The following is a 13,370-nucleotide window of genomic DNA, read 5'->3' as shown; positions in this document are numbered from 1 at the left end:
GTTTATGGAAGGTATAGTAGACTGACTTCAGATTTTGAGTTCCCATGGTGGACAGTTGCTAACAAATGTACTCTCTAAAGCTCTGTGGATAATGTCAATGCATTATAAATCCTACCTAATAATCTACAAGTGTTCCTGCGTCCCATGTCCGTGCGTCATTGCTTTTGAGCTACTGCGCATGTCCTGCACTGATGCAACCGTTGGGACAGGACGCAGGGGCCAGGAGGCAGGCTGGGCGAGCGTGTTCACGTGCGGCGGTTGCACATGGCGAAAAACCTAGAGCCCCTATTTAAATGGGCTTAGGTCACTAGTCTATAGAAGGGCTGTGGAGTCAGAGTCGTAGAGTCGGAGTCGGAGCAATTTTGGGTGCCTGGAGTCGGAGTCGGAAAAAAATGCACCGGCTCCGACTCCTAATGAATTTAAACTGTAATTAAAATAGAACATATGATAAAATGTTTTATTTCTCAGATAATAGTCATCATAAATAATTTATATATACAGTAATAGCTGTGCTTAGTCCACAAAAATGAAATAAACCAATCAAATTTAGTTACTTGTGCTGCTTCAATAAAGCAGTCCCGTATTTTTAAAGTCAGATATTCATATCTGATTGTGACTGTATATATGATGTGTACACAGGAATCTCTTATATATACTAAATAACATCTATGCTGTAAGAATAAAGCCTGATGTGTAGCTGTGTCACTAATAGAGATGGTCAATGAGATGGAAATAATTCTGCATTGATGCTGATTTGGTGACTACGAATTAAAGGGTACTTGAGACGGATGAAAAGAAAAGTGTTATACATACCTGGGGCTTCCTCCAGCCCCCTTCAGGCTAATCAGTCCCTCGCTGTCCTCCTCCGCCACCTGGATCTTCTGCTATGAGTCCCAGTAATTCAGCCAGTCAGCGGTGTCCGGCCACGTGCCACTCCTACAACCAGGAGAATTCTGCACCTGCGCAATAGTGCTGCGCAGGTGTTGTACGCTCACGGCGGCGGAGTGTGTGCATGCAAACTAAGCAAGACTGGCTCAAGTACCTGGACTCATAGCAGAAGATCCAGGTGGCGGAGGAGGACAGCAAGGGACCGATTAGCCTGAAGGGGGCTAAAAGAAGCCCCAGGTATGTATAAAACTTTAATTTCATCTGTCTCCGGTTTACTTTGTTACACAGTAGTACTATACTCTACATATGCACTCCCAACAGAGCTGCAGAGAATCCACTGAGAATGTTGTGCACATTGAACACAGAGGTGTTGTCTATCGGCCATAAACCTGGTTCAGATTGTGCATGAAGAATGTGTAATAGAGGAAGAATCGCCTCATTCTCCTGCAGAGTACCTGCACATCACTCTTACATGTACCCACACTTACATTGCCTAGGGCTTGATCCTTGTTCAGATGTGTAATAGAGGAAGAATCGCCTCCTGCAGAGTACCTGCACATCATTCTTACATGTACCCACAGTTCCATTGCCTAGGGCCTGATAGATGTTCTTTGTTCCGATCTGTACCTTTTACAAATACTCTTACCAAGGACTAGTTTTAGTCTAAAGGGAATAAATATAGTAGTCTACATATCCTTCTCACTTCAGTTGTCTTTTAAAATTCCTAAGCGTTGGCAGTTAGGGGATGAATTTTATGTTACATACTTTCAATCAACAAGATTGTAATATGCAAATTAGAGGAGTCGGAGTCGGTGGAATCCTAAACTGAGGAGTCTGAGTCGGTGGATTTTTGTACCGACTCCACAGCCCTGGTCTATGATAATAGCTTTACATTTTCAATCTATGCAAAGTGTTAGCAGATGGGCTATGCCAAATTTATAACAGGACTTTAGGCACCAGTTAACAAGATTTGTGTAAGGAATGTAATTGCCTTATATGAATGAGGCTTGCTTTTGGGAAATGGTGCTTCTAATATGTTGTACATGTTTCAGGCAGGGAACACACTTGTCTTTCAGTTTTCTGCGTGCGTTTTCCTGCATACTTTTTCTGCACACCAAGTGTGTTTCTATGCAGGAAAACGCGCGCGTTTTTTTCACAGCAGCTGATGTAGTTGATAGAGAAAACTGACAAAATGTGCAGAATCAGGATGCAGAACGTCAGTTTTTTTTCTGCATGCGAACACCATATTAAGTGTGTGCTAGCCCATTGATTAACATGAGTTCTCAGTTTTTCTGTGCAGAAAACGCGCACGAAAACAGTCAAGTGTGTTCCCTGCCTAAACGGATACCTGACCCTAGGCAATTCTACCTAAGGTAAGCACAGAGGTATGTTCATGCTGGATCCACATACCTCTTTTTGTTTTGTCCGTTCCTCTTGTCGTTCCCCCCCCCCCCCCCCTGGTTTCCATAACCACTCTGAAGAATTTGACTATTGGCTAAAGTCAAATTTTCAGACAGGAAGAGGCTGGCTTTCTGCAATGTTTTCTCCTAACACCCTACCATTCCCTCCTCTTCCCTGCCCCATTTACGTGTCTTAAGAGGAGGATGATAGGCAGAAACGTCACAGCAAGTCTGTGCCCAGCACTAGAAAAGCACCCGGCTGGTACACCAGAGCCAGAGTGGTGAATTTCCTGCCTTCAGCCATCTGTGAATAGAAGGCTTAAAGAAGGTGGTGTTGCCCCTTTTTGGTGGGATTGAAGTTTTTTAAATGTCCTATATAAAGTATATATAGTACAGTGTAAAGTACATAGTAAAGTGTTGAGCATTGATGTGTTATGAATCAAGGTTTAGTGTTGGATGATTGCATTGTTTTTTTTCTCTTAACATAATATACTATACCTTCAAATATCTTCTTCACCAACCCTATATATAGGGCACTAGGGCAGTTTTCCAGTTAAAGGAAACCTAAATTGAGAAGGATTTGGATTTTACCTTTTAAAATAACACCAGTTGCCTTTCTTTCCTGCTGATCCTGTGTTTCTCATACTTTTAACCGCAGCCCCTCAACAAGCGTGCAGATGGTGGTGCTCTTAGGGCCCATTTCCACTATTGTGAGTTCGCATGCGTTTGCCGCATGCGAATTCGCATAGCCAATAACCAGTGGATGGGACTGTTTCCACTTGTCAGGATTTCTGAGCGTTTTCGTCAGCGGTAAAAATTTGCATGGCAGAGCCATCAGAATTTGCATACCGCTATGCGGGTGTATGCGAATTTTCATTGCGAATTTGCACGCAAATTCGCATGGATTCAATGGACAAGCACACAAGCACTGCCATGGTTAAATTCGCATAACGCATCATTCATGCGAATTCGCATGAAAATTCGTATACAACCGCATGTGAAATTCGCATCCGCATGCGAATTTTTACCGCGACGATTCGCACCGCACAAGTGGAAACGGGCCCTTACTGAAGTCAGACTGGATTAGCTGCATGCTTGTTTCAGGTGTGTGATTCAGTCACTACTGCATCCAATGAGATCAGCAGGACTGCCAGGCAACTGGTATTGTTTAAAAGGAAACATCCATATCCCTCTCAGTTTAGGTTCCCTTTAAAATGTACGGATGGAGAAAAGGATTTTTACTTATCTGGGGCTTTTTCCTGTCCCCTGTAGTCCTTCTGCCCCCTCAGTGTTCTCCCACTCCCCTCCGTTGTGCCTTTGTCACGGACTTATGCATTTGAGGTTCTGGCCACATGCACGATCTAGCTCCTGTGGCTGGGAGTGTTCTGCCAATGCGCTTGCACGGAATTCTACTGGCCATGAGAGAAGAATGGAGGGGGTGCATGGCCTAGAAGAAAGCATGTGCAGTGGCCCGCATTGTTAATTTCATAGCAGCACAATGGAGGGGGGCCAGAAGGACATTGAGGAAGCAGACTGACTACAGGGGGCTGGGGGAAAAGGGAAGTAAAAATCCTTTACTCCCATTTGTCTCAGGTTTATTTTAAAGTGAACCTCCAATACTAAAAATCTACTCAGCAGCACTGAAAATGATTGGTGTTTCTTTAACAGTTTCACAGCATCAGAACATTGTTTTTCTTACTGAAGTCTCATTTTTAGCTGCATTTTTAGCTAAGCTCCACCCCATCAAAGAAAACTGCCTGGGTTTTTTCCCCTGATGCTGTGCAAAGCATGATGGGATTTCCTATGTTGTTGTTCACATTGCCTAGCAACTAGGAGGGGTGATCAGCACACAGGAGAGTTGGAACTGTGTCTCATGATCCCTGTCACCTCCTTTCAACCAAAAAGATGGGTGCCCTCATGAAATCACAAAAAATTTGCCTGTTCTTTTAAAACAGGGTGGGTAAGAGATTATATATTACCTATCTATTTTAATTAACATAGCTAATGTAACTTAATGACAGTATGTTTGTTTAGTCTGAAGTTCCTCTTTAAGGCCTCCTTGCCTCTATAGTTATAGTATTTCTATAGTGCCATTGCTCTAAGTATGATTAATGTCTTGGTGTATATGAATGTAATTGTATGTGTGAATTACATTAAAATATTTATTCTGTGGAGATTTCCACATCGTCATTAACTCCTCAATGTGCTGAAAATGCAATTTATTAGTAATAGTTTGCTGCAGATAAATGGCACAGCCAGGCTCAGCCATGTGTAATGAAGTATCAATGATTCATGGGATCCACTCCATATTTATAAAGCAAAAGGCATAATAGCTAGAGAAAGTACTATGGCAACAGTCCATTTCAAATCTAATTGACCTCTATGAAGTGTATAAGATGTGGATGGAGAGCTTGGCTTTTCAGCTTATCCTGGGCCAGTCCTCAGACTCCTCTATCCACTTATCTTATGTGTTTGGTAAAGGATCATTAGGTCTTAAATGGACTGATGCTGTTGCACTTTCCTTGGCAATTATGCCTCTTGCTGTATGTATGTGGAGTAGGCAAGCTAAATCATTGATACTTTATGACATATTGGGGATATTTTATTTTAAAAAGAGATAATTACTTATTTCTGCCACATTGCAACAGATTACTGTTTTATGCTATGTAGCTGTATGTGTAACATGAGACTGTCGTCTGGAACTTTGCTGTTATTATGGCTAATGGTAAACATTCTCTCTCTGCAGATATGCAGTAGTGGGCTCTCGTTATCTCCATCTTCCCTTCAGTCATGGACACTTGTGTGAGGAGCCAAGGTGGCCAAATGAAGCCTAAATTATCGGTAAAAAAAGAAGTAAGTTGCAACTGTGTTGGTCGTGTTTAACACTGGACAGAATCATGCCAGTATCGTAAAGCTTTGTAGCTGACAAGTTAAATGCCAGGGAGCCAATCTAGACAACTGGATGAGAGAGACACAGCTGATAAAGTAAAGGGATATCAATCTTGTGGTGGCACTCGCCTTGCCTCTAAATAGATTATAGTAACTACATACAAGCTTAAGGGAGCTAAAAGCGACTTCATGAATTATTTATTGATCAACACCATGTATACCAAACCTATAAAAGCACATAAAATCCCACCCATAAAACCAATAGTAGACTGATGATAGATTATAAGTATAAAGTTCTTGAATGGCGTGCACTCCTCCTCACAGAAACGATATGCATAAATCTTCAGGTTCAGAATACAGAACACTGACAGACATCCACCTTGGGGCTGCATGAAACAATCTTCACCAACCTTACCCCGTGTGTTGTATTAACACGCCTCTACTGTAAAATCCAACATATCCATTACTGACACTTGTCTGTGTCAAACCTCAACAGCAATTGGAATCATGTATACCAATGTGAACAGAGATTCCCCCGTTTGCGACTCACATGACTGCAGGTGGCTCCAGCCATTTGGGATGCCAGCAGCTGACTCATCTTTCCCACTTCTATATTGGCATAGATGATACGCCAGTGTCAGTGTGTTCTCTGGTCGAGGAAGCGAAAAGCCAAAGGCCGCGGGCATTGCTGTGGCTTAGCCAATGCTGGGAGGAAGGCTGCGGAGGCACGGGGGAGCGGCACCACCCATCGGAGGATGATGCGTTTTGTCCAATAGGACTTCTACAGATGTTTGACGTCATGTTACTGTCCTTTATACTCCTTGGGCGTATCTGATATTTTTTTTTTTTTTGCAGGAGATTTAAATTTAAAACAGCAGGTGACATATTTAAGTGGGTGGAAATATGGCTCTAGGCAGGGAGAAGGGTCGGCTGGAGTAGCAATTCTGAAGGGTCTGGTGGCGACCCCTCGGGGGGATGGTCAAACCCCAAGAGTCCTGGTATCCTGAAAAATAATAAACCCAGAAAAGAGAGGAATAAGTAAAATAGGAAAAACAAGTCTGATGACAATTTTTTAGGAGACAGAAAATGAGAGGAGGATGACGACGAAGGAGTGGTAAGCATGCAGACGAGAGTGAGGGACCAATTCCTGAGCCCGGGGCAGAGAGTGACGTAAATTCTTTAGACAAAATCAGTCTAACAGATGAAACACTCACTGACACCCAGCTCTCACTTTTAAAATATGATTTACATTTTTGTTCAAAACAAAATTGAAATTAAATGTGAAATTTTCAAAGCTGTACAACGTTTCCTCAGACATGTCCTTCTGAGATGTATACAGCATATTCCCTTGATGTCCCCAACACATCTGAGGGATGCAGCAGTCCTTTGGATGTCGAAGACCTCGATTTAGAACAATTGTTCACGGAGGTTGACTGTGATCCTTCTAATGAAACATCATTGCTCATAAATCTACGCCCCAAGTCTACATTTATGCCGTCACAGAGTTCCAATGCATATAAAAAGTTAATTCTTGATAAAATGTATTTGAATTTGATGGCAGCATCTACAAACAGAAGAAGGGCGTAACCATGTGGGCAGCGTGTTCCCTGCCTACGCATGACTCAGTCTGGGTTTTTGAGAGCAGGAGGTGGTGAGGGGTTTGTGTGGGTATGTGGAACACATCACCTTCTGGATCCGCTATGTGTACAGTGTTTTTGTTTTATGGGAGGGGACAAAGGCGGAGTTGAAATCCTTTGTTCTAGAATTTAATACGAACAATAGAAATATATTTTTGACTGTCAGGAGTAGTTTGCACGAAATTTCGTTTTTGGATTTACGTATTAGGAAGGAAGGTTCCTCTTCGACCACCTGCACATTCAGGAAAGACATGTCTGGAAATACCATCTTTTCCTGCACGCAGCCCTCCTCTTTCCTCCCAGAAATGGGTAGTTCCTACTGGGAAGTTTCTCCAGTTACGACAAAGTTGCAATAGCATTGATGATTTTTACAAAGAGACAGGAGAGTTGAGAGCAAGGTTGCAGACAAGGGGTTACCCAAACATGATTATCATCACTGCATACCACAGAGTCCTATCAATGGATAGGGGGAGTTTACTCTCTAAGAAGTGCTGATTCCTTGGGCAGTGAGTCTGTGCCATCTGGACATAATGCTGACACGCCAATAGTTTCTCGTGTTACTACCATGCGGCCCATTTTGATGAAATAAGGGAGATCTTAAATAGACACTGGCACCTGCTTGGTAGGGACCCTATGATCTAAAATAATAGTGGGGAGTTAGCCTCACATGGCAGCCAGGAGGTGCACCACTCTTGATAACCTCCTTGTCGGCAGTGAATTCAGCTAGGATAGATGCAGGAGAAAGGAAAATGCAAGCAAAGGTATGCATACTTATAGTGGCTGTGATATCTGTAGATACGTCATGAAGGGAAGTACATGATATTACAATTCTAAAGTGCCTTGCAAAAGTATTTGGCCCCCTTGAAGTTTTCCACATTTTATCACATTACTGCCACAAACCTGAATCAATTTTATTGGAATTCCACATGAAAGACCAATACAAAGTGGTGTACACGTGAGAAGTGGAACAAAACTCATACATGATTCCAAACATTTTTACAAATAAATAACTGCAAAGTGGGGTGTGCGTAATTATTCAGCCCCCTGAGTCAATACTTTGTAGAACTACCTTTTGCTGCAGTTACAGCTGCCAGTCTTTTAGGGTATGTCTCTACCAGCTTTTCACATCTAGAGACTGAAATCCTTGCCCATTCTTCTTTGCAAAACAGCTCCAGCTCAGTCAGATTAGTGGACAGCGTTTATGAACAGCAGTATTCAGATCTTGCCACAGATTCTCGATTTAGATCTGGACTTTGACTGGGCCATTCTAATACATGGATATATTTTGTTGTAAACCATTCCATTGTTGCCCTGGTTTTATTTTTAGGGTCGTTGTCCTGCTGGAAGGTAAACCTCCACCCCAGTCTCAAGTATTTTGCAGACTCCAAGAGGTTTTCTTCCAAGATTGCCCTGTATTTGGCTCCAGCCATCTTCCCATCAACTCTGACCAGCTTCCCTGTCCCTGCTGAAGAGAAGCACCCCCAGAGCATGATGCTGCCACTACCATATTTGACAGTGGGGATGGTGTGTTCAGAATGATGTGCAGTGTTAGTTTTCCGCCACACATAGCGTTTTGCATTTTGGCCAAAAAGTTCAATTTTGGTCTCATCTGACCAGGGCACTTTCTTCCACGTTTGCTGTGTCCCCCACATGGCTTGTGGCAAACTGCAAATGGGACTTCTTATGCTTTTCTGTTAACAATGGCTTTCTTCTTGCCACTCTTCCATAAAGGCCAACTTTGTGCAGTACACAACTAATATTTGTCCTATGGACAGATTCCCCGACCTGAGCTGTAGATCTCTGCAGCTCGTCCAAAGTCACCATGGGCCTCTTGGCGGCATTTCTGATCAGTGCTCTCCTTGTTCGGCCTGTGAGTTTAGGTGGACGGCCTTGTCTTGGTAGGTTTACAGTTGTGCCATACTCCTTCCATTTCTGAATGATCGCTTGAACAGTGCCACGTGGAATGTTCAAGGCTTTGGAAATCTTTTTGTAGCTTAAGCCTGCTTTAAATTTCTCAATAACTTTCTCTGACCTGTCTTGTGTGTTCTTTGGAATTCATGGTGTTGTTGCTCCCAATATTCTCTTAGACAACCTCTGAGGCCGTCACAGAGCAGCTGTATTTGTACTGAAATTAGAATACACACAGGTGCACTCTATTTAGTCATTAGCACTCATCAGGCAATGTCTATGGGCAACTGACTGCATTCAGACTAAAGGGGGCTGAATAATTATGCACACCCCACTTTGCAGTTATTGATTAGTAAAAAATGTTTGCAATCATGTATGATTTTCGTTACACTTCTCACATGTACACCACTTTGTATTGGTCTTTCACATGGAATTCCAATAAAATTGATTCATGTTTGTGGCAGTAATGTGACAAAATGTGGAAAACTTCAAGGGGGCCGATTACTTTTGCAACCCACTGTAATCATTTGAAATCATTTAATGGGAATGCTAGGATAAATTGTTCCAATGAAAAATTGGGGTATCAAATACGATGGCCGTGTGACTAATATATATTGGGAAGACATGTTCTGAAAGTGTGACTTGGAGATCATGTTTTCTAATATCAGGAATCAGAACATTGATAAAAAGAAATTGAATTGTTTGAGGTGGTGGAGGGGGGTTAGTGTTAGGCATACAGATAGGGGGGTGTGAGGTGAGGGAGGGAGTTAGTGTTAGATGTATAGATGGGGGTATTCTTAGGGAGGGAGGGCACATACGTAAGGGTGTGTGTGTGGTGAAGGGGGGGGGGGTTGTGTAGGGGTATATAGATAGGGGTATGCTTAGGGAGGAGGGTTAGTGCTTAGCATTTACATAGGGGTGTGTGAGGTGGTGGAGGGGGGTTAGTGTTAGGCATATAGATAGGGGGGTGTGAGGTGAGGGAGGGAGCTAGTGTTAGATGTATAGATGGGGGTATTCTTAGGGAGGGAGGGCACATACGTAAGGGTGTGTGTGTAATGAAGGGGGGGGGGGGGTTGTGTAGGGGTATATAGATAGGGGTATGCTTAGGGAGGAGGGTCAGTGCTTAGCATGTACATAGGGGTGTGTGAGGTGGTGGAGGAGGGGGGTAGTGTTAAGCATATAGATAGGGGTATACTTAGGGAGGGGGGGTTAGTGCTGGGCATATACATAGGGGTGTATAAGGTTGTGGTGGGGGGGGGGGTAGTGTTAGATGACTAGAAAGGGGTTTGGTTAATGTTAGGTATTAGGAAGGCTAATAGTAGTACATTGGTAATTTTAAAGAGACTCTGTAATAAAAAAAAAGTTCCCCTTGAGGGGTGCTCACCTCTGTAGGGGGAAGCCTCTGGATCCTATCATGGCTTCTCCCGTCCTCCTCCATCCCACGGTGGTCTCGCTGCAGCCCACTGAATGCTCAGCCGACAATTTGTCAGGCTGTGCAATATTCACCTTTCCATGTTCCAGCGGGGGCGCTGTTGCGGGTCTCGGCTCGGAAATAAGCGGAAATAGCCGATCTGTCGGGTCCGCTCTACTGCGCAGGCGCAGGAGACTTGCACCTGCGCAGTAGAGCGGACCCAACTGGGATCGGCTATTTCCGAGCCAAGAGCCACTACTGCGTCTATGCTGGAGCCGGGAAGGTAAATATTTACATGCCCGCTGTTCGGAGGGGCACAGCGAGACCTCCATGGGACACAGGACGATGGGAGAAGCCTCGATAGGATCCAGACGCTTCCCTCTCCTGAGGTCAGTACCCCCCAGGGGAATTTTTTTATGTTGCAGATCCTCTTTAACATTACAGATATTTTAACTATTAGTATCACCCTTAGTAAACAAGCCTCTTCATAACACCTACTCTTGCATATGGTATATATACCTATTAAATATTTTGTGGGTAGGGATTTACTGGGGTGTAGCTGAGTTTGTTTTTTGTTTTTGTTAGGCAATCAAATAGATTATTGTAGAGCATTAAAATGGTAATTTAGAGTCTTGTGCAATTGCTCTAAAATTAGTTGCTTTAAAATACGAACTTGTAATGCTAGCATAAAATAAATATTACTTCGAACACTGATTTGTTGGGACCAGCATGGCCTGATGTAGGAACTATTCTGCATTGATGTTGCAGTACAATGAAGTGCTCTGTAGCTTGTATTCTGAATAAGCGGTTCTCTGCTTGTCGATGTGTATAGTTCTTCTAGTCGCAGCTGTGGCTGTTTGTTTCACTTCAGCTTTCTATTCTTTAGAATATCAGCGAGAGTCTGCTGAGCTCAGTGAAATCCCTTCTACAAAGCAGGAAGGAACTATGTTCTATCACAGACTGTCTGAAGAGCGGCAACAAAGAGGATTATATCGAGGTCAGTTCTTTCCACTGCTCACTGCAGCACTTTCTAATAGTGCTGGTTACATTGTGTTACTACAGGGCTGTAGTGTACTTCACATACTGCACTGATCTGCTGCAGCTGTCCACAGAGAATACCATTAAAACTTTGATATTTAATATTAAAGGACAAGTGAGGAGAAGAAAAATCTATCTTTGCTTACCTGGGGCTTCTTTCAATCCCTAGTAGTTACGTGTGTCCCTCGCTGCAGCTTCAGTCTTCTCCCGGGTCCCACTGGCAGCCTCTGAAGTATCGCCGACTCCCGATAAGTCGGCGTCTTCTGTGCAGATTTGCGTGTGGCGAGGGTGCATGTGCAGAAGACTCCGACTCCTTGGCGGTCAGTGATACTTCAGAGGCTGCCGGTGGAACCCGGGAGAAGACCGGAGCTGCGGCAAGTAACACATGTGACTTCTAGGGGCTGGAAGAAGTCCCAGGTAAGTAAAGATAGATTTACTTATTTGCCACGCTTGTCCTTTAAAGCAAACCTGTCACAAGTCTGGGAGAATAAAAGTGAGAATGTAATAGGAAAATGTATACTCAGAAGTTATCTCTGGTGACAACTGTATTGGAGACTGAAATAGTCTACCTAACTTTGGACTTATTTGTGCAAAGTTTTGGATCTGAGACCAAGTTAACTGATGAAACACATACAAATAACAAACAAAGACAGGGATTTTGCCAAAGTTCATACTAAGAAAGCCAGTGGATGAGACAGGAGCGTGGCTGGTACAAAGTGGAGGTCAATACAGGCAGCAAACTAGGCAGGTCAAACAAGCCAAGGTCAATAAACAAATGGAGCCCTAGATAAAATCCCTTACAATTACAGGAAAATAGTTGCACACATTATCAGCGCAGCCAGACAGGCTATTCTATCCAACTGGATGACGGACAAAATCCCACCAGTCTCCAAAATCATACAAAACACCCATTGCAATCTGGAAATGGAAAACTCAATTTCCCAACACTACAACTCAAGCACCAACCCTCCTACCCCTAATATTGACTGGGCAAAACTTGCACTAAAGCATATCTAATATTCACCCTTGACAAGTTTATATTAACACTAGACTAAGACATAAATAAGCCGAAATAGAAAAAAAAAATAAACAAATAAATAAATAATTAAATAAGATAAACCTATAAGTAGACAAATAAACCCATTACAATATCCTCTTATCCTTCCCGTCCCATACCCTTCCCAACGCCCTATTACCACTTCTCCCCACACTCACTCTGCTGAGGCAAATTGCGCGTACCTAAGTTACCTACCATGGAGTTTAGAAGGTAGGCTAAACCTGGGTAAAGTAAAGAAATGGATGATTATATCAGTCCTTTCTAAATGCACGATATACGTGTTTCTTTAGTTCTCTTTCCCTAAGTTGATCTCAAGTAACAAAAGTAAGGGGCCCTCAGGCCTAGCTTCTTCAGTTACTATAGTTAACAGAAAAGATGTCAAATGTTCAAATAGTAATTACATGTTTCAAAAGGAAGAAATGACTAGATAACAGGTGATATACTATGATACTCATTGCTGATATATTGTTTAAAATTCATTGGACTAAACTGTCATGCAATTCTTATTAACGAAACCTGTATTCTATGTTATGCTTCAATAAAAATTTAATATTAAAAAAAAAAATAAACAAATGGAGCAATCCAAGAGCATGTTAAGGGGCCCATACACTGGTCGATTTTAGCCATCGATCGTTCAGAAATCGATTCTATCAAATTCCCTATTCGATCGATTTGTGGCCGATTTCGATCGATTTGATCTATCTGAGAGGATTGAATATCTAGGTCGATCTGCTGCTGGCAGCAGATCGATGTCCCATAGAGTTGCATTGGATCTAATGGTCCAATAATGCATTTAGATCGATTTTCAATAGATTTCCAACACATTTCATTCTGAAATCTATTGGAAATCTGTTCCATTAGATAGATTCCTGTCAGATTCTACTTGACAGGCATCTGACAGAAATCTAGCTGATGGTCGAATTTGCTGTAAATCTATAAGTGTATGGCCACCTTAAAGCTGAAAAGGCATCTGAACCACCTAACCGGTGTGGAGCCCAGACAGGAAGAGACTTTTATTTGACAAGCAACCAGTCAGAGAGGATATGCAAATCAGGCTCTCCAGGACATGAATTACAGTACCTCAGAGTGAGCCAATAGGTAGGAACAAGCTGCAAGCCAACAGCTGCCACACGCCAAACAGG

General features: G+C 42.8%; 1 protein-coding gene across 6 annotated transcripts in view; it reads left to right on the top strand.

Moving 5' to 3' along the window:
- The window catches only part of AKAP11 (A-kinase anchoring protein 11), an 86,788-nt gene that overhangs the window by 18,859 nt on the left and 54,559 nt on the right, over positions 1-13,370 (top strand). For 5 of the 6 annotated variants that reach the window (XM_068267789.1, XM_068267794.1, XM_068267793.1 and 2 more), the window contains exons 2-3: positions 5,035-5,141; positions 11,020-11,130. In XM_068267789.1, coding sequence (XP_068123890.1) covers positions 5,079-5,141; positions 11,020-11,130 — 174 coding nt within the window. In that variant the 5' untranslated portion in view covers positions 5,035-5,078. Of the gene's footprint in view, positions 1-2,205; positions 2,262-5,034; positions 5,142-11,019; positions 11,131-13,370 lie in introns of those variants that run through there. The other variant, XM_068267790.1, reaches the window with a different exon arrangement.

This window comes from Hyperolius riggenbachi, chromosome 2, assembly GCF_040937935.1.
Source record: "Hyperolius riggenbachi isolate aHypRig1 chromosome 2, aHypRig1.pri, whole genome shotgun sequence".
In the NCBI taxonomy this organism is placed as follows: Eukaryota; Metazoa; Chordata; class Amphibia; order Anura; family Hyperoliidae; genus Hyperolius; species Hyperolius riggenbachi.
This window is presented reverse-complemented; position numbering and strand designations above follow the sequence as displayed.